This window comes from Chiloscyllium plagiosum, unplaced genomic scaffold (assembly GCF_037043375.1).
Source record: "Chiloscyllium plagiosum isolate Xiang-an unplaced genomic scaffold, Cpla_swu_hap1 HiC_scaffold_5, whole genome shotgun sequence".
Taxonomy (NCBI): Eukaryota; Metazoa; Chordata; class Chondrichthyes; order Orectolobiformes; family Hemiscylliidae; genus Chiloscyllium; species Chiloscyllium plagiosum.
In genome coordinates this window covers 130,085,769-130,107,501 of record NW_028270143.1, presented here as the reverse complement: position 1 = coordinate 130,107,501, position 21,733 = coordinate 130,085,769, and the positions used below count along the sequence as shown (strand labels likewise).

The window sequence follows — 21,733 nt, the reverse complement described above, 5'->3', positions numbered from 1 at the left end:
CTACACCTGCTTCTCTTTATTTTGAACAGAGACATTACATTAAGAGTTTTCCAATCAATTGGAATTCTCCCAGACTCCAATAAATTCTATAATATTTCAACCAGTGATTTTTCAAACTGTGCGTCCAATTTCTTTAAAAACCTTGGATACAGGCAATCAGGTCCTGACAACTAGTCTGCCTTTAGTCCCATTAGTTTATCAAATTGTTTGTTCTTTGTCATAGAGATTGTTAGATGATTTTTCTTCCCATGAGCACCTTGCATATGTGTTACCTTTCGTACATTTGTCGTGGCCACCATTGTGAAGACCAATACAAAGAAATGGCTTAAATTATTCGCCACTTCCTTGTTCCCTATTGTTAATTCCCCAATTGCATCTTTCTAATGTCCCCACTTACTTTAGCTATTCTCTTATATACCCTTAGAAACTCTTGCTATTTGTTTTTGTATTTCTTGCCAATTTTCTTTCATAATCAATTTTCTCCACCTTTGTTAGAAGCTTGGCTGTCCGGCAGAAAGCAGAGAATGGAAATAAAAGGGCCTTTCTCAGGGTGGCAGCCAGTGACAAGTAGTGTTCCGCAAGACTTAGTGTTTGGACCACAACTTTTCGTTTTATACATTAATGATCTAGATGAAGGAACTGGGGCATTCTGGCTAAGTTTGCAGATGATACAAAGATAGATCGAGGCGGGGAACCTGCACAAGAATTTGGACAGGTTAGGAGAGTCGGCAAAGAAGTGGCAGATGGAGTACAACACAGGAAAGTGTGAGGTCATATACCTTGGTCGGAAGAATAGAGGCATGGACTATTTTCTTAATGGGGAGAAAATTCAGAAGACTGAAGTGCAAAGAGACTTGGGAGTTCTAGTCTAGGATTTTCTCAAGGTAAACTTGCAGGCTGAGTCTCTAGTTAGGAAGCCAGTGCAGTGATGGCATTTATTTTGAGAGGACTTGAATATAGAAGCATTAATATACTTCTGAGCTTCGTTTGTGGATGTTGGGATAATTGCTTCTGTAGTTCAGTACACCAGACACCACCAACTTCATCTGCAAGGACAGTATCGTCAAGCTAGTGGACCTGTGCTTTACCACTCACTTCATCACCTTCAACAACAAACCTACAGACAAACCAACTTAATACCCATGGGATATCCGATATCAGGGTTCTTAGCAGAGACAGTAATGCAGGACTCGAACAAACAACTCTGCCAACCAAAAAACCAAAACTTTGGTTCTGCTACGTGGATGACACCTTTGTCATCACCACACAAAACAAATTAGAGGAAACCTTCAAGACCATCAATAATACCCTTATTAGTGTAAACGTCACTAAAAAGGAGGAAAACAAAACAAAGCACCATTCCTAGATGTCACAGTCGAGCAAATAGCCAATGAGGAACTTCAAACTAGTGTCTACAGGAAAACAACACATACGGACCAAATATTGAACTACAGAAGCAATCATCCCAACATCCACAAAAGAAGCTGCATCAGAACATTATTTCAATGAGCCATCACACATTGCAGCACAGAGGAACTACGCAGAGCAGAAGAAAATCACCTACATAGTGTATTCAAATTTCTCAGCAACAAACCCAAACAAGCAGACAAAACACATCCAGAAACCCTAGCCACTCTCCCCTACATCAAAGACATCTCGGAAATGACTGTCAGACTACTCAGACACTTGGCATCATGGTAGCCCACCGACACACTAAAACAATAGCTAATGAACTTTAAAGACCATATACAGACAACAAGCAAAACTAATGTCATTTACAAAATACCATACAAGAACTGTAACAAACATTGGACAAACAGGCAGAAAACTAGCCACCAGGACACATGAACATCAATTAGCCACAAAAAGACATGATCCACTCTCACTGGTATCCTTACATACCGATAAGGAAGAACACCGCTTTGACTGGGACAACACATCCATCCAAGGACAAGCCAAACAGAGACACACACGAGAATTCCTAGAAGCATGGCATTCCAACCGGAAATCTATCAACAAACACATTGACTTGGACCCCACTTACTACAGCTGGAGAAAAAGAACCGGAAATGACATCACCTTAGGAAATGATATCACCACAAGAAATGATATCAAGAACCCAAAGAAACCCAAACATATAAATAGAAAGCAAGAATCATCAGCAGTGCTTCGTCTGGAGGCTCACTGAAGATGTTACCTAGTATGTTGACAAAACATCTAAAAATGAAACTTCCAGCTCAGCGAGCAAACCTACATCCATAAAGCATCCATGTTCAGTGGGGAAGGCAAATTGACTGTTGGCTTTTATTTTAAAGGAAATTGAGTTTTAAAAAAAGGAAGGTCTCGCTAAAACTATGAAAATCAGACCACACCTGGAATACTGTGAACAGTTTTGATCCCCTTAGAAAAAGAAATACTGGCATTGGAGGCAGTCAGAGAGAGTTCACTGGGTTGATTCTGCATGTGGAGGATTTTCTTAATGATGAGTAGAGTCATAGGGATGTACAGCATGGAAACAGACCCTTCGGTCCAACCCGTCCATGCCAACCAGATATCCCAACCCAATCTAGTCCCACCTGCCAGCACCCGGCCCATATCCCTCCAAATCCTTCCTATTCATATACCCATCCAAATGCCTCTTAAATGTTGCAATTGTACAAGCCTCCACTACATCCTCTGGCAGCTCATTCCATACACGTATCACCCTCTGCTTGAAAATGTTGCCCCTTAGATCTCTTTTATATCTTTTCCCTCTCACCCTAAACCTATGCCCTCTAGTTCTGGACTCCCCGACCCCAGGGAAAAGACTTTGCCTATTTATCCTATCCAGAAGTTGAGTAGTTTGGACTTGTACTGATTACAGTTCACAGTAATGAGAGGAGACATGATTGAAACATGCAAGATTGTTAAGGTGTTTAACAGTTTAGATGTGGAGAATTTATTTTCCCTTGTGGGAGAGTCTAGGACCAGTGGGCATGATCTCAGTGAAGGGGGTTCCCATTTAAGACAGGGATGAAGAGTAATTTCTTCTCACAGAATTTTGTGCATCTGTGGAATTCTTCACCACAGAGAGCTGTTGAAGCTGCATCATTATATTATATTCATGGCTGGGATAGACAGAGTTTTAATCAATAAGAAAATCAAGGATTATAGGTAGAAGGCAAGAAGGTGCAGTTGAGAATTGTCAGATCCTATTGAATGGCAGAATAGAGATAATAGACCAAAAGGCTACTTCTGCTCCTACATCTTTTGGTCTTACATTCAAATTGGCAGGCTGTAACTAGTGTTTAGCTGCAAAGATCAGTGCTGAAGCATCAGCTATCTACAGTCTATACTAATGACTTGACGTGAAGAGATAAGTAATGGTGTAGTTAAGATCTGAGTCTACATGAATGTAGGTATAGAATTAAAGTATGGAGAGTGAGTTAGCAACGAAATAAAAACAGATTAGGTGATGGGGCAAAAAATTGACAAATGGAATGTACTGTTACGAAGTTTTGTGATTATTTACTGAGCACAGAAAATTGGAATATTTATTGAAGGACGTAAAACTTCTAAATATTGATGCTCAAAGAGGCTTGGGTGTTTCCATACACAGAATGATTATCAGAATACAAAATGCATGTGACCGGTGCAGAAATGACACAAGGGTTGAACACTGTTTCTATGCTGTATGACTCTATGACTCTGGCTTCACAAAAGATGATACAAATACCCCCTCTCCCCCACAAATGTTAGGGCAATGAGGGCACGGTGGCTCAGTGGTTAGCACTGCTGCCCCATAGCACCAGAGACCTGGGTTCTATTCCATCCTCGGGCGACTGTGTGGTGTTTGCACGTTCTCCCTGTGTCTGCGTGGGTTTCCTCCAGGTGCTGTGGTTTCCTCCCACAATCCAAAGATGTGCAGGTTAGGTGAATTGTCCATGCTAAATTGCCCATAATGTTCAGGGATGTCTAGGTAAGGTGCATTGGTCAGGGGTAAATATGGGGGAATACTTCTAGTGGATTACTCTTCCAAGGGTCGGTGTCTTGCTTGTTGGGCCAAAGGGCCTGTTTCCACACTGTAGGGATTCTATGAAAGAAGGTCTAGTGAAAGGGTGAAATTGTTGGAAATCGATATGTTAAGAAAATGATGCATGTAAAATTAATTGAGTTAAAGGCTGACAAATCCCAAAGCCATAATAGTGACCCCAGAGTACTAAAGACTGTTAACTTTGAAATATTAGATACATTGATGGTTATCTTCCAAATCTCCCTTCTGGCATTGTGGGTCAACCCACAGCGGATGGACTGCAGCAGTTTAATATGGCATCTCACCATCACCTTCTCAAGGGCAAGTAGAGACGGGCAGTACATACTGGCTAGCCAGCGGCGCCCACATCCCACAAGAATGAATTTTAAGAAAAATTCTGGAAAGTCTGGAGCAATTCTTACAGGTCAGAGGGTGACCTATGTAACCCCACTATTTAAGAGGGAAGGAAGAGATCAAATCCCCAGTAGAGATGAAAATGCTGGAGTCCATTATAAAAGATGTGATAAAGAAATATTTGGAAAACATTAACAGTATTGGACAAAGCCAGAAATGTTTATGAATAACAAACCATGTTGATCAAATCAACTGGAGATTTTTGAGGATGCACCTAGTAGAGTAGATAATGGATGTGGTGTATTTGGATTTTCAGAAGGCTTTTGATATGTCTCTCATAAGAGGTTAGTGGGCAAAGTTAAAGTAGGTGGAACAGGTGCAATATATTGGCATGGATCAATAATTGGTTGACAGGCAAGAAACAGAGAGTGTGTTTTTGCAATGTTTGTGAAGGTTTGTAGCTCAGGTTGAGGTTTAGGGTGTAGGTTTGCTCGCTGAGCTGTAGGTTTGATATCCAGACGTTTCATTCCTGGCTAGGTAACATCATCATTGGTGACCTCCAAGTGAAGCGAAGCTGTTGTCTCCTGCTTTCTAGTTATAAGTTTGTCCTGGATGGGGTTTCTGGGGTTTGTGGTGATGTCATTTCCTGTTCGTTTTCTGAGGGTTGATAGATGGTATCTAGATCTATGTGTTTGTTTATGGCATTGTGGTTGGAGTGCCAGGCCTCTAGAAATTCTCTGGCATGTCTTTGCTTAGCCTGTCCCAGGATAGATGTGTTGTCCCAGTCGAAATGGTGTTTTTTTCCTCTGTATGTAGGACTACGAGGGAGAGAGGGTCATGCCTTTTTGTGGCTAGCTGGTGTTTGTGTATCCTGGTGGCTAACTTTCTTCCTGTTTGCCCTACGTAGTGTTTTTTTTTAGATTAGATTACATTACAGTATGGAAACAGGCCCTTCGGCCCAACAAGTCCACACCGACCCGCCGAAGCGCAACCCACCCATACCCCTACATTTACCCCTATACCTAACACTAGGGGCAATTTAGCATGGCCAATTCACCTGACCTGCACATCTTTGGACTGTGGGAGGAAACCGGAGCACCCGGAGGAAACCCACGCAGACACGGGGAGAACGTGCAAACTCCACACAGTCAGTCGCCTGAGTCGGGAATTGAACCCGGGTCTCTGGCACTGCGAGGCAGCAGTGCTAACCACTGTGCCACCGTGCCGCCCATACGGCAGTCCTTGTGGCAGTCCTTGCATGGAATTTTGTAGACGACGTTGGTTTTGTCCAGAGACTGTGTATAGATAGCTCTTTTTCCAAGTGAAAGCCAATGTGACTAAAGGGGTACCACAAGGATCACAGCTTGGGCCCAGTAGCCAATCTTGATATATATAAATGACCTGATAAAGGAATAAAATGAAACATTTCCAAATTTGCTAACGTCACAAAATTGGGCAGATCATCAGTTGTGAAGAGAATGCAAAGAGATGGATTCAAACAAGTTGAAAAAGTGAGCAAACACATGGCAGAAGCAGTACAGCATGGTTAAATATGTAGTTACACGCTGGTGAGAAAAACAGAAAGGAAGAGTATTATTTAAATGGTGATATATTAGGAAGTGTGGATATACAACATGATCTAGATATCATTGTAAATCAGTCAATGAAAGAAGAGAGATAGGTGCCGCAAGCAATTAGGGAGACAAATGGTATGGTGACCTTCATTGCAAGAGGATTTGAGTTCAGAAGTAGGGATCTTATTGCAGTTATACTGGGCATTGGTGATATCACAGGTGGAGTATAGAATGCAGTTTTAGTCTTTCTACCTAAGAAAGGACAGGGTTGTCATAGAGAGAGCGTAGTGGAGGTCCAACAGATTCATACCGGGGCTGACATCGCTGTTCTCTGCGGACAGATGGTTCAAATGGGCTTGAATTCACTAGAATTTAGAGGGATGAAAGGGGCACTGATTGAAATGTATAAAATTCTAACAATCTGAGCAGACTAGATGCAGGGAGGATGTATTTGCTGGTTGGGGAGTCTAGAACCAGGGCACACAGTCTTCGGAACTGGAATAGACCATTTAGGACTGAGATGAGGAAAGATTTCCTTATGGAAAGGATAATGAACATAGAACAACACAGCGCAGAACAGGCCCTTCGGCCCTCGATGTTGCGCCGACCTGTGAACTATTCAATCTGATTAACTGCATACTATAGCATAGTTTACAGCCTATCTGCAGTACTTTGCTCCTACTTGTGGAATGCACTTCCATAGAAGGTTATCAAGACTGTGTCACTGAATATATACAAGAAAAAGACATTTTAAAAACATTATGGAATATGGGGAGGAAACAGGTTTGTTGCTTTAAGATAGAGGATCAGCTATGATCATATTGAGTGGTGGAGCATTCCCAAAGGGCTTCTATTTGTATGCTACAAAGAAGACATAGCAAGTTGAAAATAAACTCTTTTTATTTTATCATATAGTTAGTTTGTCTTTCATCCTGCGGTCCCATCTTTAAACAGACTGTGCTTTCCGTCACTTAAGTATTATGTCAGCTTTCTTTCTGCTTTTTTGCATCTTCGAGAGGTGGCATTTATAAGATACTCATTCTATCTTGGAACCTTGATTATCCGAATATCAGTTATCTGAATTTTGGATTATCCGAACAAGGTCTTAAGGTCCCATAAAAACATTACATCAAAGAAGTAAGTGAATTCGGATTACCTGTACTAAAGAACATGTGAAAACACTGGCAAAAACAAAGACACACAAGCATCTCAAGCAATAGCAACTGGATTTTTTTTAAACATAAAGGTTAGTTACATAGTCCTTTCCAAAAGTAAGTGCTTTATTTCCATCACTTTGCTGGTCCATGCATGATAAAATGGCAGAGGAGGTAAACACATGTACGAGGCATTGCTTCTGTCAATCTATTGCAAAACTGAGTTCAGTGGAAACTGACAATTACTCTCATGATTGTTGAAGCTGTTCTGGACCTTGCTTAATGCTGGGGTTTCATATATTTATGTGATGGTAAGGGTTTAGTCGTTCTCAGTTTAACCTGCAATTTGCAGAATGCAAAGATTAGTTTGTTTAAGTAGCAGACTCATCAAAATTATAGATTTAAACAAATCTCTGGTAGAGCACAGTACTAGATCAGTATGGCTTCCCTTGTTTAGGATAAAATCGATTATCAGAATATCAAATACCTGAACAAAATACTTCCCGCCCGACTCATAGAGTCATAGAAATGTACAATACGGAACAGACTCTTCGGTCCAACTCGTTCACACTGACCAGATATCTCAACCCAATCTCGTCCTACCTGCCAGCACCCGGCCCATATCCCTCCAAACCCTTCCTATTCATATACCCATCCAAATGCCTTTTAAATGGCGCAATTGTACCAGACTCCACTACTTCCTTTGGCAGCTCATTCTATACACGTACCACCCTCTGCGTGAAAAGGTTGCCTTAGGTCTCTTTTATATCTTTCCCCTCTCACTCTAAACCTATGCCCTCTAGTTCTGGACTCCCCCACTCCAGGGAAAAGACTTTGTCTATTTATCCTATGCATGCCCCTCATAATTTTGTGAATCTCTATAAGGTCACTCCTGAGCCTCCGTTGCTCCAAGGAAAACAGCCCCAGCCTGTTCAGCCTCTCCCTCTCACTCAAATCCTCCAACCCTGGCAGCATCCTTGTAAATCTTTTCTGAACCCTTTCAACTTTCACAACATCTTTCCGATAGGAAGGAGACCAGAATTGCACGCAATATTCCAATAGTGTCCTAACCAATGTCCTGTACAGCCACAACATGACCTTCCAATTCCTGTACTCAATACCCTGACCAATAAAGAAAAGCATACCAAACACCTTCTTCACTATCCTATCTACCTGCGACTTCACTTTCTAGGAGCTATGAATCTGCACTCCAAGGTCTCTTAGTTCAGCAACACTCCTAGGACGTTACCATCAAGTGTATAAGTCCTGCTAAGATTTGCTTTCCCAAAATGCAGCACCTCGCATTTATCTGAATTAATCTCCATCTGCCACTTCTCAGCCCATTGGCCCATCTGATCAAGATCCCGTTGTAATCTGAGGTAACCTTCTTCCTGTCCACTATACCTCCAATTTTGGTGTCATCGGCAAACTTACTAACTATACCTCTTATGCTTGCATCCAAGTCATTTATATAAATGATGAAAAGTAGAGGACCCAGCACCGATCCTTGTGGCACTCCACTGGTCACAGGCTTCCAGTCTGAAAAACAACCCTCTACCACCACCCCCTGTCTTCTACCTTTGAGCCAATTCTTTATCCAAATGGCTAGTTCTCCCTGTATTCCATGAGATCTAACCTTGCTAACAAGTCTCCCATGGGGAACCTTGTCGAACGCCTTGCTGAAGTCCATATAGATCATATTTACAGCTCTGCCCTCTTCAATCCTCTTTGTTACTTCTTCAAAAACTCAGTCAAGTTTGTGAGACATGATTTCCCATGCACAAAGCCATGTTGACTATCCCGAATCAGTCCTTGCCTTTCCAAATACATGTATATCCTGTCCCTCAGGATACCCTCCAACAACTTGCCCACCACCGACGTCAGGCTCACTGGTCATAGTTCCCTGGCTTGTCCTTACCACCCTTCTTAAACAGTGGCACCATGTTTGCCAACCTCCAGTCTTCCGCCACCTCACCTGTGACTATCGATGATACAAATATCTCAGCAAGAGGCCCAGCAATCACCTCCCTAGCTTTCTCACAGAGTTCTAGGGTACACCTAATCAGGTCTTGGGGATTTAACGACCTTTATGTATTTCAAGACATCCAGCACTTCCTCCTCTGTAATATGGACATTTTGCAAGATGTCACCATCTATTTCCCTACATTTTATATCTTCCATGTCCTTTTACACAGTCAATACTATGCAAATTACTCATTTAGTTTCTCCTCCATTTTCTGGGGCTCCGCACAAAGGTCACCTTGCTGATCTTTGAGGGGCCCTATTCTCTCCCTAGTTACCCTTTAGTTCTTAATGTATTTGTAAAAACCCTTTGGATTCTCCTTAATTCTATTAGCCAAAGCTATCTCATGTCCCCTTTTTGCCCTCCTGATTTCCCTCTTAAGTATACTCCTACTGCCTTTATACTCTTCTAAGGATTCATTCGATCTATCCTGTCTATATCTTACATATGCTTCCTTCTTTTTCTTAACCAAGCCCTCAATTTCTTTAGTCATCCAGCATTCCCTGTACCTCCCAGCTTTTCCTTTCACCCTAACAGGAATATACTTTCTCTGGATTCTCATTATCTCATTTCTGAAGGCTTCCCATTTTCCAGCCATCCCTTTACCTGCAAACATCTGCCCCCTATCAGCTTTTGAAAGGTCTTGCCCAACACTGTCAAAATTGGCCTTTCCCCAATTTAGAACTTCAACTTTTAGATCTAGTCTATCCTTTTCCATCAATATCTTAAATCTAGTAGAATTATGGTTGCTGGCCCCAAAGTCCTCCCCCAGTGACACCCCCGTCACCTGCCCTGCCTTATTTCCCAAGAGTAGGTCAAGTTTTACACCTTCTGTAGTAGGTACATCCACATATTGAATCAGAAAATTTTCTTGTATACACTTAACAAATTCCTCTCCATCTAAACCTTTAACACTATGGCAGTCCCAGTCTATGTTTGGAAGGTTAAAGACTTGTTTGGATAATTGAGGTTCCTCTGTAATTAGCAAGTTCAGTGAATATTTTGGAAGGCAAATGGCATGCTGATCTTTATTGCAATGGAATTAGACTACAGGAATAAAGAAGTCTTGATACAATTGTTCAGACTTTTCAGTTGATCATATCTGGGATACTTTATGCAGTTTTGGTCTCCATATTCAAGCAACAATAATACATGTCATCCATTTTAATGCATTTTTGTGGTCAAAAGACTCTTGATCATCCTTATCATGGTTATTCTCTTATGTTTGCTTATGTTGAATAGATGCCACAATCCAGAAGTTGTTCAAAGCAGTAGCCCAGAATGATTGGAAAACTCTCATCTGCATTCTCAACAAAGAAAACTTTAGTGAATCAGAATTCCATCTGGAAGATTATGAGATACATTTGGATGCATTTGTGAGGAACGAGAATGGCTTCACACTTCTTCACCAAGCAGTCTGTGCAAACAGACCAGAGATGATAGACTTTTTGTGGTATCTTTCTGACGCTTGGGAATGTCTGGTAGACTTGACTATTGACTCTCCATGGTGCCCAAAATGGCCTGTTGAGATCCTTCAACAAAAGCCAGTGGATAGTGAATTAGTGGGACATCTTTCTGGTAAGAATGCTATGCAAATGGCAGAAATACTGGGTTACCATAAAGTGTTGAAGGCATTAAATGCCAAAGTAAAGCTTCAGTCATCTTTGTTGAACATTCATTGTGCTGTGAAATTGAAAGACACTGAATGGCTGAAGAACATCATATTAGAATCGCAATGTATAAAGACAATTGTCAATGATTGCATGGAGAACATGGTCACTCCACTATGGTTGGCTTGTACCAAAGGGGATTTGCAGACTGTGAAGCTTTTAATAGACTTTGGAGCAGATACCAATATGAATTCCACAAATGAACAGGAGCAAACTATCCTGCACAGAGCAGTGTGTTTTGGAAACATAGCAGTGGTTCAGTATCTCATTGAGGGCAATTATCTTGGGGTCGATGTCAAAGACAGATATGGTTGCACACCCTTGTATTATGCTTTGCAGCTGAATCTTCCAAGAATGTCCAAGCTTCTACTCATGTGTGGGGCTGATTTGGATTTACAGTGTGTTAACCCCCACACACTCACAACAGATTCTGCCAGACTTCTACTGGAACGTTTAGAGTTTCAGCGCCTGAGACAGATCCTGCTTGAGAGTCCACAGCTGGAAGCAGAAATTGATGATTTCCCTATAGAAGTGGATGAAAGCACATCCTTTAGTGGAGTGCCTATCAGAATCATGTCCTGGCCTTTTAGTCTTACAGGATCAGCTGTATTCCATAGCTGTTTGATGCAAGGGTTCTCATGTGTTTCCATGAAACCAAGAACTGAGCTGATTGTTCATTATTACTTCAATTTATCTCATTTCTGATTGTTAGTATAGACTGCTCTTAAGAAAATGGAATTGTAAGAACAAGAATAGTCATTCACTTAGTCTAGCTTCCTTAGTCCTAAATCTACTTGCTTTATGCTGACTTTACTTCCTTTATCGTACTTTGCTTACTTATATAACTTTATTATATTGACCCTGACTTTCAGTTATTCCTGCTTTTCACAGTTAATCCTTTCTTCCAAAAAACATACTTTTTAAAATCTTGATACAATCAACTCACCACTTCCCTGTGATGTGACTAATATGTTTTTCCTTATCAGCAGTACCCCAATTAGGTGCAGCTGTTAATCTCTGCCTTCTCTCTCGTTGCTGAGTTGAAGCTGAAGTGCTAGCCTCTCAATCCTGGGCCTTAATGTATCTTATTGCTGCTTCCCTTCTTATTGCTTTACTGTAACTAAAATGCCACTCACAAATCATTTTGGAAACTGATGAGGGCACCGGTTCCTCAGGGAGTGCAGTCAGAGCCACATTTGTGATATCTCTTGTATTGGAGGAAAGGAAGAAGAAGAAGAAGAATGGAGGAACAATAGTGATAAGGGATTAATTGAATAGGAGAACCGGCAGGTGATTCTTCGATCATCAATTGTGACTGCAGAATGGCATGTTGCCTCACTGGTGCCAGGTTCAGACATTAGAACATAGAACATAGAAGAATACAGCGCAGTACAGGCCCTTTGGCTCTCGATGTTGCGCCGATCCAAGCCCACCTAACCTATACTAACCCACTATCCTCCATATACCTATCCAATGCCCGCTTAAATGCCCATAAAGAGGGAGAGTCCACCACTGCTACTGGCAGGGCATTCCATGAACTTACGACTCGCTGAGTGAAGAACCTACCCCTAACTTCAGTCCTATATCTACCCCCCCTTAATTTAAAGCTATGCCCCCTTGTAATACCCGACTCCATACACGGGAAAAGGCTCACACTGTCAACCCTATCTAACCCCCTAATCATCTTGTACACCTCAATCAAGTCACCCCTAAACCTTCTTTTCTCTAATGAAAACAGCCCCAAGTGTCTCAGTCTTTCCTCATACGATCTTCCTTCCATACCAGGCAACATCCTGGTAAACCTCCTCTGCACCCATTCCAGTGCCTCCACATCCTTCCTATAGTATGGCGACCAAAACTGCACACAATATTCCAGATGCGGCCGCACCAGAGTCTTATACAACTGCATCATGACCTGAGGACTCCGGAACTCAATTCCTCTACCAATAAAAGCCAGTACGCCATATGCCTTCCTCACCGCACTATTTACCTGGGTGGCAACTTTCAGAGATCTGTGTACATGGACACCAAGATCCCTCTGCTCATCCACACTACCAAGTATCCGACCATTAGCCCAGTACCCCATTTTTTTGTTATTCTTCCCAAAGTGAATCACCTCACACTTAGCTACATTGAATTCCATTTGCCACCTTTCTGCCCAGCTCTGCAGCTTCTCTATATCCTGCTGTAACCTGCCACATCCTTCCTCACTGTCTACAACTCCTCCGACTTTCGTATCATCCGCAAACTTGCTCACCCAACCTTCTAACCCCTCTTCCAGGTCATTTATAAAAATGACAAACAGCAATGGTCCCAAAACAGATCCTTGCGGAACACCGCTAGTGACGGCAATCCATGAAGAAACTTTGCCATCAACTACTACCCTTTGTCTTCTTCCATCCAGCCAATTCCTAATCCAAACCTCCAACTCACCCTCAATACCATATCTCCGTATTTTCTGCAGTAGCCTACCATGGGGAACCTTATCAAACGCCTTACTAAAATCCATATATACCACATCTACCGCTTTCCCCTCATCAACCTCCTTCGTCACCTTTTCAAAGAATTCAATAAGGTTTGTGAGGCACGACCTGCCCTTCACAAAACCATGCTGACTATCCTTGATCACATTATTCCTATCCAGATGTGCATAAATCCTATCCCTTACAATTCTCTCTAAGACTTTGCCCACAACAGAAGTGAGACTCACCGGCCTATAGTTACTAGGGTTATCCCTACTCCCCTTTTTGAACAAGGGAACCACATTTGCTATCCTCCAGTCTTCTGGCACTACTCCTGTAGACAAAGAGGACATAAAAATCAAGGCCAATGGCTCTGCAATCTCCTCCCTTGCTTCCCAGAGAATCCTAGGATAAATGCCATCAGGCCCAGGGGACTTATCTATTTTCACCTTTTCCAGGATTTCCAACACCTCTTCTCTACATACCTCAAAGCCATCCATTCTACTTATTTGTGACTCAGTATTCACATCGACGACAATGCCCTGTTCCTGAGTAAATACTGAAGAAAAGTATTCATTCAGTGTCTCCCCAATCTCTTCCGCCTCCACACGCAACTTCCCACTACTATCCTTGACTGGACCTATTCCTACCCTAGTCATTCTTTTATTCCTAACATTCCTATAGAAAGCCTCAGGGTTTTCCCTAATCCTACCGACTAAGGACCTTTCATGTCCCCTCCTTGCTGCTCTTAGCTCTCTCTTCAGGTCCTTCCTGGCTACCCTATAACTCTCAATCGCCCCAATTGAACCTTCACGTCTCATCTTGAGATAGGCCGCCCTCTTCCATTTAACAAGGGATTCCAATTCCTTATTAAACCACGGCTCCCTCGCACGACCCTTTCCTCCCTGCCTGACAGGTACATAATTATCAAGGACACTCAATAGTTGCTCCTTGAACAAGCTCCACATATCATTTACACTCTTGCCTTGGAGTCTACTTTTCCAAGCCACACATCCTAAGTCATGCCTCACCGCATCATAATTTCCCTGACCCCAGCTATAACTCTTGCCCTGTAGTACACACTTATCCCTCTCCATCACGAGAGTAAAAATCACCGAATTATGGTCACTATCCCCAAAGTGCTCACCTACCTCTAATTCTAACACCTGGCCTGGTTCGTTACCCAGAACCAAATCCAGTATGGCCTCACCTCTTGTTGGCCTGTCTACATATTGTGTCAGGAAACTCTCCTGCACACATTGAACAAACACTGACCCATCTAACGAACTTGAGCTATAGCTTTCCCAATCAATATCAGGAAAGTTAAAGTCCCCCATAATAACCACCCTATTACTGTCACTCATCTCCTGAAGCACCTTCCCTATCATTTATGGGCGGCACGGTGGCACAGTGGTTAGCACTGCTGCCTCGCAGCGCCAGAGACCTGGGTTCAATTCCCGACTCAGGCGACTGACTGTGTGGAGTTTGCACGTTCTCCCCGTGTCTGCGTGGGTTTCCTCCGGGGGCTCCGGTTTCCTCCCACAGTCCAAAGATGTGCAAGTCAGGTGAATTGGCCTTGCTAAATTGCCCGTAGTGTTAGGTAAAGGGGTAAATGTAGGGGTATGGGTGGGTTACGCTTCGGCGGGTCGGTGTGGACTTGTTGGGCCGAAGGGCCTGTTTCCACACTGTAAGTAATCTAATCATTTCTTCAATGATTCTAGGACTATTAGGAGGCCTGTAAAAGACTCCTAACAGGGTGACCTCACCTTTCCTATTCCTAACCTCAGCCCAAACTACCTCAGATGGCAAGTCCTCATCCATCGTCCTTTCCACCACTGTAATACTATCTTTGACAAGCAATGCCACGCCTCCCCCTCTTTTACCCCCACCTCTGACCCTACTAAAACATTTAAATCCTGGAACCTGCAACAGCCAATCCTGTCCCTGTTCTAGCCATGTCTCCGTAATAGCCACTACATCGAAGTCCCAGGTACCAACCCACGCTGCAAGTTCACCTACCTTATTACGTATACTTCTTGCATTGAAGTATACACACTTCAAGCCACTTTCCTGTTTACAGGCACCCTCCTTTGAAATTGATGCCATGTTCCTAACCTCCCTACACTCCAGGCCCTGCACCCTGAAGCTACAATCTGGGTTCCCATGCCCCTGCAGAGTTAGTTTAAACCCCCCCCAAGAGCACTAGCAAACCTCCCCCCAAGGATACTGGTGCCCCTCAGGTTCAGGTGTAGACTATCCTGTTTATAGAGGTCCCACCGTCCCCAGAAAGAACCCCAGTTATCCAAAAACCGGAATCCCTCCCTCCTGCACCATCCCTGTAGCCACGCATTTAAGTGTTCTCTTTCCCTATTCCTCGAATCTCTATCACGTGGCACGGGTAACAAACCAGAGACAACAACTCTGTTCGTTCTAACTCTGAGCTTCCAACCTAGCTCCCTGAAAGCCTGTCTAACATCTTCGGCACTCCTCCTACCTATGTCATTGGTGCCAATATGGACCACGACTTCGGGCTGCTCCCCCTCCCCCTCCAGGACGCGGAAAACACGATCAGAGACATCACGTACCCTTGCACCTGGGAGGCAACATACCAAACGTGAGTCTCTCTCGTTCCCACAAAACCGCCTATCTGTGCCCCGAACTATCGAGTCCCCAATTACTACTGCTCTGCTCTTCTTCACCCTTCCCTTCTGAGTAACGGGGACAGGCTCCGTGCCAGAGACCTGAGCCCCGTTACTTACCCCTGGTAAGTCATTCCCCCCACAAGTATCCAAAACGGTATACTTGTTCTTGAGGGGAACGGCCGCAGGGGGTCCCTGCACTGGCTGCTTCCTCCCAGTCCCCCTCACTGTCACCCATCTATCTGCCATCTTTGGAGTTACTACTTCCCTATAACTCTGATCTATGACCCCCTCTGCCTCCCGAATGATCCGAAGTTCATCCAACTCCAGCTCCAGTTCCCTAACACGGTCTTGGAGGAGCTGGAGATGGGTGCACTTCCTGCAAGTGTAATCGGCAGGGACGTCGATGGCATCCCTCACCTCATACATGTTGCAGGAGGAACATTGCACTGCCTTCACTGCCATCCCTCTAAAGCTAACTTTTATTTTTAAAAAAAACTGGGTCTAAAGAATACAACAAGCAAAATTCAGCACTTACCTACTTACCACAACAGGTGTTATTATTAGGTTAGAGGAGGAGGGCGGGTGGGAGGCACTACCCGTGTAGTGCCTCGGGTTCCTCTCCTTTGCGCTTTTAAAGGGGGAAAAAACCTACCCAGGTAAGCTTACACTAACTGCTTCCGGGTCTCGGCTGCCCCTCTGGTCGTTGTCACTTCCCCCTGGTGCTCCCGCTCTTTCTGTGAAGAGAGAGTGAAAGAGAAAAAAAAACACCGCTGCCCGCTACCGGTAAGTACTTTTAAAACCAAACGGTCTTACCTTCGCTGCTGCTCGCACTGGAAATGACCGACATTATTCTGGGGGAAAGTGAACAGCTATAAATCATGAAGGGCTTTTGCCCAAAACATCGATTTTCCTGCTCCTCGGATGCTGCCTGACCTGCTGTGCTTTTCCAGCACCACTCTAAGCTAGACTCTGATTTCCAGCATCTGCGGTCCTTGTTTTTACCACCGCTATAAATCATGGTCAGTGTTGGTACCAGTGATTTAGATAGGTTGCAACCTCGGGATTATTCTCTGTGCCATGTGCTAGTGAGGTCAGAATTAAGAAAATAAACAGCTGAAGCACCGTTATAGGAGGGTGGGATTCCAACATATGGATCATTGGGATATCCTCCAGAATCTGTACAAAAAGCATGTGTTCCAAGTAAATTTGTACCAATATTCTTGCAGAGAGATTTGCTAGTGCCACGCAGGACAGTTTAAAGTAGTGTGGCAGAGAGGTGGGAACCAGAGCAGTTGGTCAGCTTGTGGCATATTAGAACTGAAGAGAATCTAGTAAGTGTAGGAAGAACAGACAAGACTGGGTTAATGAACATGGTGGGACTGTGTTTGGAAATATTTTAATGGAAGGAGTATAACAGATAAGGAAGTTGAGCTTAGTACATGGAACTATGATATTTCAGTCATTATAGAAACCTAATTGAGAGAAGGTCAGGTGTGGCAGCACAATATTCCAGAGTTTAGATGTTTCAGGTGTGATAAAGAGAGATATAAAAGTGGTGAAGGAGTGCATTACTGATTAAGGAGAATATCACAACTACACAAAAGGAGGATATCTTTGAGGGCTTATCCAATGAGGTAATATGGATAGAATTTAGGAATATGAAAGGTGCAATCATTATGATGGGGTTATACTATAGGCCTCCCAACAGTGAGTGGTAATTAGAACAGAAGTATAAACAGATGGTGGAAGATGTAAAAGCAACTGAGTTGCGGTAGTAGCTGATATTACTTCCCCTGATATTCACTGGGACTCCCTTAGTGCCAGGGCCTTGGATGGGGCAGAATTTGTTAGGTACATTCAGGTGGGATTCTTGAAACGATTTGTAGTAGTCCAGCTAGTGAAAGAACATAGAACATAGAAGAATACAGCGCAGTACAGGCCCTTCAGCCCCTGATGTTGCGCCGATCCAAGCCCACCTAACCTACACTAGCCCACTATCCTCCATATGCCTATCCAATGCCCGCTTAAATGCCCATAATGAGGGAGAGTCCACCACTGCTACTGGCAGGGCATTCCACGAACTCACGACTCGCTGAGTAAAGAACCTACCCCTAACATCTGTCCTATACCTACCCCCCCCCCCCCTTAATTTAAAGCTATGCCCCCTTGTAATAGCTGACTCCATACGTGGAAAAAGATTCTCACTGTCGACCCTATCTAAACCCCTAATCATCTTGTACACCTCTATCAAGTCACCCCTAAACCTTCTTTTCTCCAATGAAAACAACCCCAAGTGCCTCAGCCTTTCCTCCTACGATCTTTCTACCATACCAGGCAACATCCTGGTAAACCTCCTCTGCACCCGTTCCAGTGCCTCCACATCCTTCCTATAGTATGGCGACCAAACTGCACACAATACTCCAGATGCGGCCGCACCAGAGTCTTATACAACTGCAACATGACCTCAGTACTCCGGAACTCAATTCCTCTACCAATAAAAGCCAGTACGCCATATGCCTTCTTCACTGCACTATTTACCTGGGTGGCAACTTTCAAAGATCTGTGTACATGGACACCAAGATCCCTCTGCTCATCCACACTACCAAGTATCCGACCGTTAGACCAGTACCCCATCTTTTTGTTACTCTTACCAAAGTGAATCACCTCACACTTAGCTACATTGAACTCCATTTGCCACCTTTCTGCCCAGTTCTGCAGCTTATCTATATCCCGCTGTAGCCTGCCACGTCCTTCTTCACTGTCTACAACTCCTCCGACTTTCGTATCATCCGCAAACTTGCTCACCCAACCTTCTAACCCCTCCTCCAGGTCATTTATAAAAATGACAAACAGCAATGGTCCCAAAACAGATCCTTGCGGAACACCGCTAGTGACGGCACTCCAAGATGAACCTTTGCCATCAACTACTACCCTCTGTCTTCTTCCGGCCAGCCAACTCCTAATCCAAACCTCCAACTCACCCTCAATGCCATAATGCCATTTTTGTTTTATTCACTTGTCACGTGTGGGCATCGTTTACATTTTGTATTGGAGAATTAGCTTGGCCAGGTGATCGAAGTTTCAGTGGGAGACCATTTTGGGAACAGTGATCATAATTCTGTAAGTTTCAATGTAGGTATAGAGTAGGATAGGACTGGTCATCAGGTGAAAGTGCTAAAATAGAAGAAGACTAATTATAGCAGTAATAGGTCAGAACTGGAATATTTGGATTGGAGGTAGCTATTCGAAGGTAAATTCACATCTGACATGTGGGAGATTGTTAAAAGTCAGTTGGCCAGAGTTCAGGACCAACATATTCCTCTGAGGATTAAAGATAAGGATGGCAAGATTTGGGAATCTTAGATGATGAGAGATGTTGCAAATTCAGTTAAAAAGAACAAAGAAGCTGCTCTATAAAGGTAACAGAAAATAATTTAAGAAATAAATTAGGAGGGATAGAAGGGGCCATGGAATGTCCTTGGCAAGTAGGATTATGAGACTCCCTTTTTTATGTGTATTGGGAGCCAGTGGGTAACAAGGGAAAGAGTAGGTCTACTCTAGGACAAAGGAAGGAATTTAAATGTGACAGAGAATGTGGGTGAGGTCTTTAATGAGTACATTACATTGATGCGTTTAGAGAGGAGTTTGTTGATACTCTAAAGCATGTCAATATTAAGAAGGAGAGGTGATGGGTGTTTTGAAAAACATTAGGGTAGCTACGTCCCAGGGTCTGATGGGATCTATCACAAGGTACTGAAGGTGGCAGAGGAGGAGATTGCTGAAACCTTGATAGAGATCTTTGTATCCTTTTTAACCACAGGCAAGGTCCCAGACACTGGAGATTAGCCTCAAAACAAACAACAGGATAATTACCTTTGAAACCCATCTAGAACGATAAAGGCAACAGATACATGGGAACACCACCACCTTCAAGTTCCCCTCCAAACTAATCACCATCCTGACTTGGAAATACATCGCTGTTCCTTCACTGTCACGGAGTTAAAATTCTGGAATTCCCTCCCTAATGGCATAGTGTGAAAACCTACAGCAGGTGGACTGCATTAGTTCATGAAAGCAGCTCACCACAACCTTCTCAAGGGGCAACTAGGACGGGCAATAAATGCTGGCAGTCAACGATGCCCACTCGTGACAAGTGAATAAAACAAAAATCTACAAGGCTGAGATCCTCATAGATAGCATATATAATGACGTGGTCACATCATGGGTAAAGAATGAATGGGCAGAAAGCAAATTGGTAGCAACACAAGTGGGTAACATGGAAGAGAAGGCATACAGCACACTTGTCTTCATCAGTCAGGACATTGAGTATAAAAGTTAACAAGTCATGCTGCAACTGTATAGGATTTGATCTGGCCACATTTGAAGTACTGTGCACATTTTTGTTTGCTGCATTAGATGAAGGATGTGAAGGATTTGTAGAGGGCACAGAAGAGGTTTACCAGGATGTTGCCTGGATTAGAGTGTATTATCTATAGGAGAGGTAGGACAAACTTGGATTGTTTTCACGACAGCATAGGAGGCTGACGAGTGGCCTCATAGAAATGTTTTAAATTATGAAGGGCACGTATAGGATGGATAATCAAGGGGTTTTTTTTCCCCTAGGTGGAGAAATGTCAAATACCAGGCAGCATAGGTTTTAGGTGAGAGGAGGCAAGTTTAAAGAAGTGAAGCAAAGTTTTTTACACAAAGGTTTCTGGAATGTGCTGCCAGGACAAGTGTAGAAACAGATATGATAGCAAAGTTGAGGCATTTACGCAGACACATAAAGAAGCAGGGAATATACATTGCAGACCATGTGTAAGCAGATGGGATTTGTTTAGAATGACATCATGATTGGCACAGACATGGTTGCCTGAAGGGCCTGTTTCTGTGTTGAACTGTTTTATGTTCTATGATGGGGGATGTGGTCTGGTAATCATAATTTAATGTGGAAAGATTGCAAGCAAGACCCCACATGAAGTAATATTTGGGTTACTCCCAGTGCCACTTGCAAGTGGGTACAGAAATAGAAGAATAATGTAAATGAATGTGTGGCTGTTAAGATGTAGAAGAATTAATATGGAACAATGGGACTGGCACTGGGGAAGACAGCACCTGTAAAAGCAATAAGGACTGCATCTGAACAAAGCCGGGATTCAGTTTCTTGCAAGACATTTTGCTATTGCTACTGAGAAGGCTTTAAAGTTACATGGCAAGGGTGTGGGAACCAAGGTAGAGTAGTCGAGAAGACCAGTGTTCACAAAATATTTTGATATAAATCTAGCGGTAGAGGAGACAATAGAAAGTTGGTAAGTGATATCAGATTTTTAAAAAAGAATATGTAGTCTAAATCAGGATTACAGTGCATGTATATAAAGGTACACAATATAGTCTTAATAACTCAGGAAGTCCGACTGGAAAGGATCATCATTCATTGTTAAACACCAAAATAGAGCTACTACTCATTTGTAGTGGTAACCCTGGATCTGTTTAATAAAGGGCTTAGGTAATGATTTCTAGGTGGACAGGCCCTTGCCTGTTATCAAGGAAATTCGTACCCAACAAGTTCCATGAGGAGATTAATTAATGATTCCCCTTGGGCCTTATAGGTGTTATCACAATAGTAAATAAGATAGGGAAGTTACAGGTGCAGATTGCCACCTGCAACTTTGATGTGGCAATAACAAAAACCTAGCTCAGGAAAGGGCAAAACTGGGTGTTAAATATCCCTGGGTACAAGTTATTCAGAAAAGATGAGAAAAGGGAGGAAAGGAGGATTAATTAAGGAGAAAGACTATGTCTCAGAAGTACAAGTACAGAATCAATTTGACTAGAAGTAAAG

At 43.1% G+C, this 21,733-nt stretch overlaps 1 protein-coding gene across 2 annotated transcripts in view; it reads left to right on the top strand.

Moving 5' to 3' along the window:
• The window catches only part of LOC122550194 (uncharacterized), a 44,307-nt gene that overhangs the window by 7,963 nt on the left and 14,611 nt on the right, over window positions 1–21,733 (top strand). The window contains exon 2 of one of the 2 annotated variants that reach the window (XM_087987667.1): window positions 10,360–10,695. In XM_087987667.1, the coding sequence (XP_087843793.1) occupies window positions 10,360–10,695 (336 nt within the window). Of the gene's footprint in view, window positions 1–10,359; window positions 12,384–21,733 lie in introns of those variants that run through there. The other variant, XM_043690934.2, reaches the window with a different exon arrangement.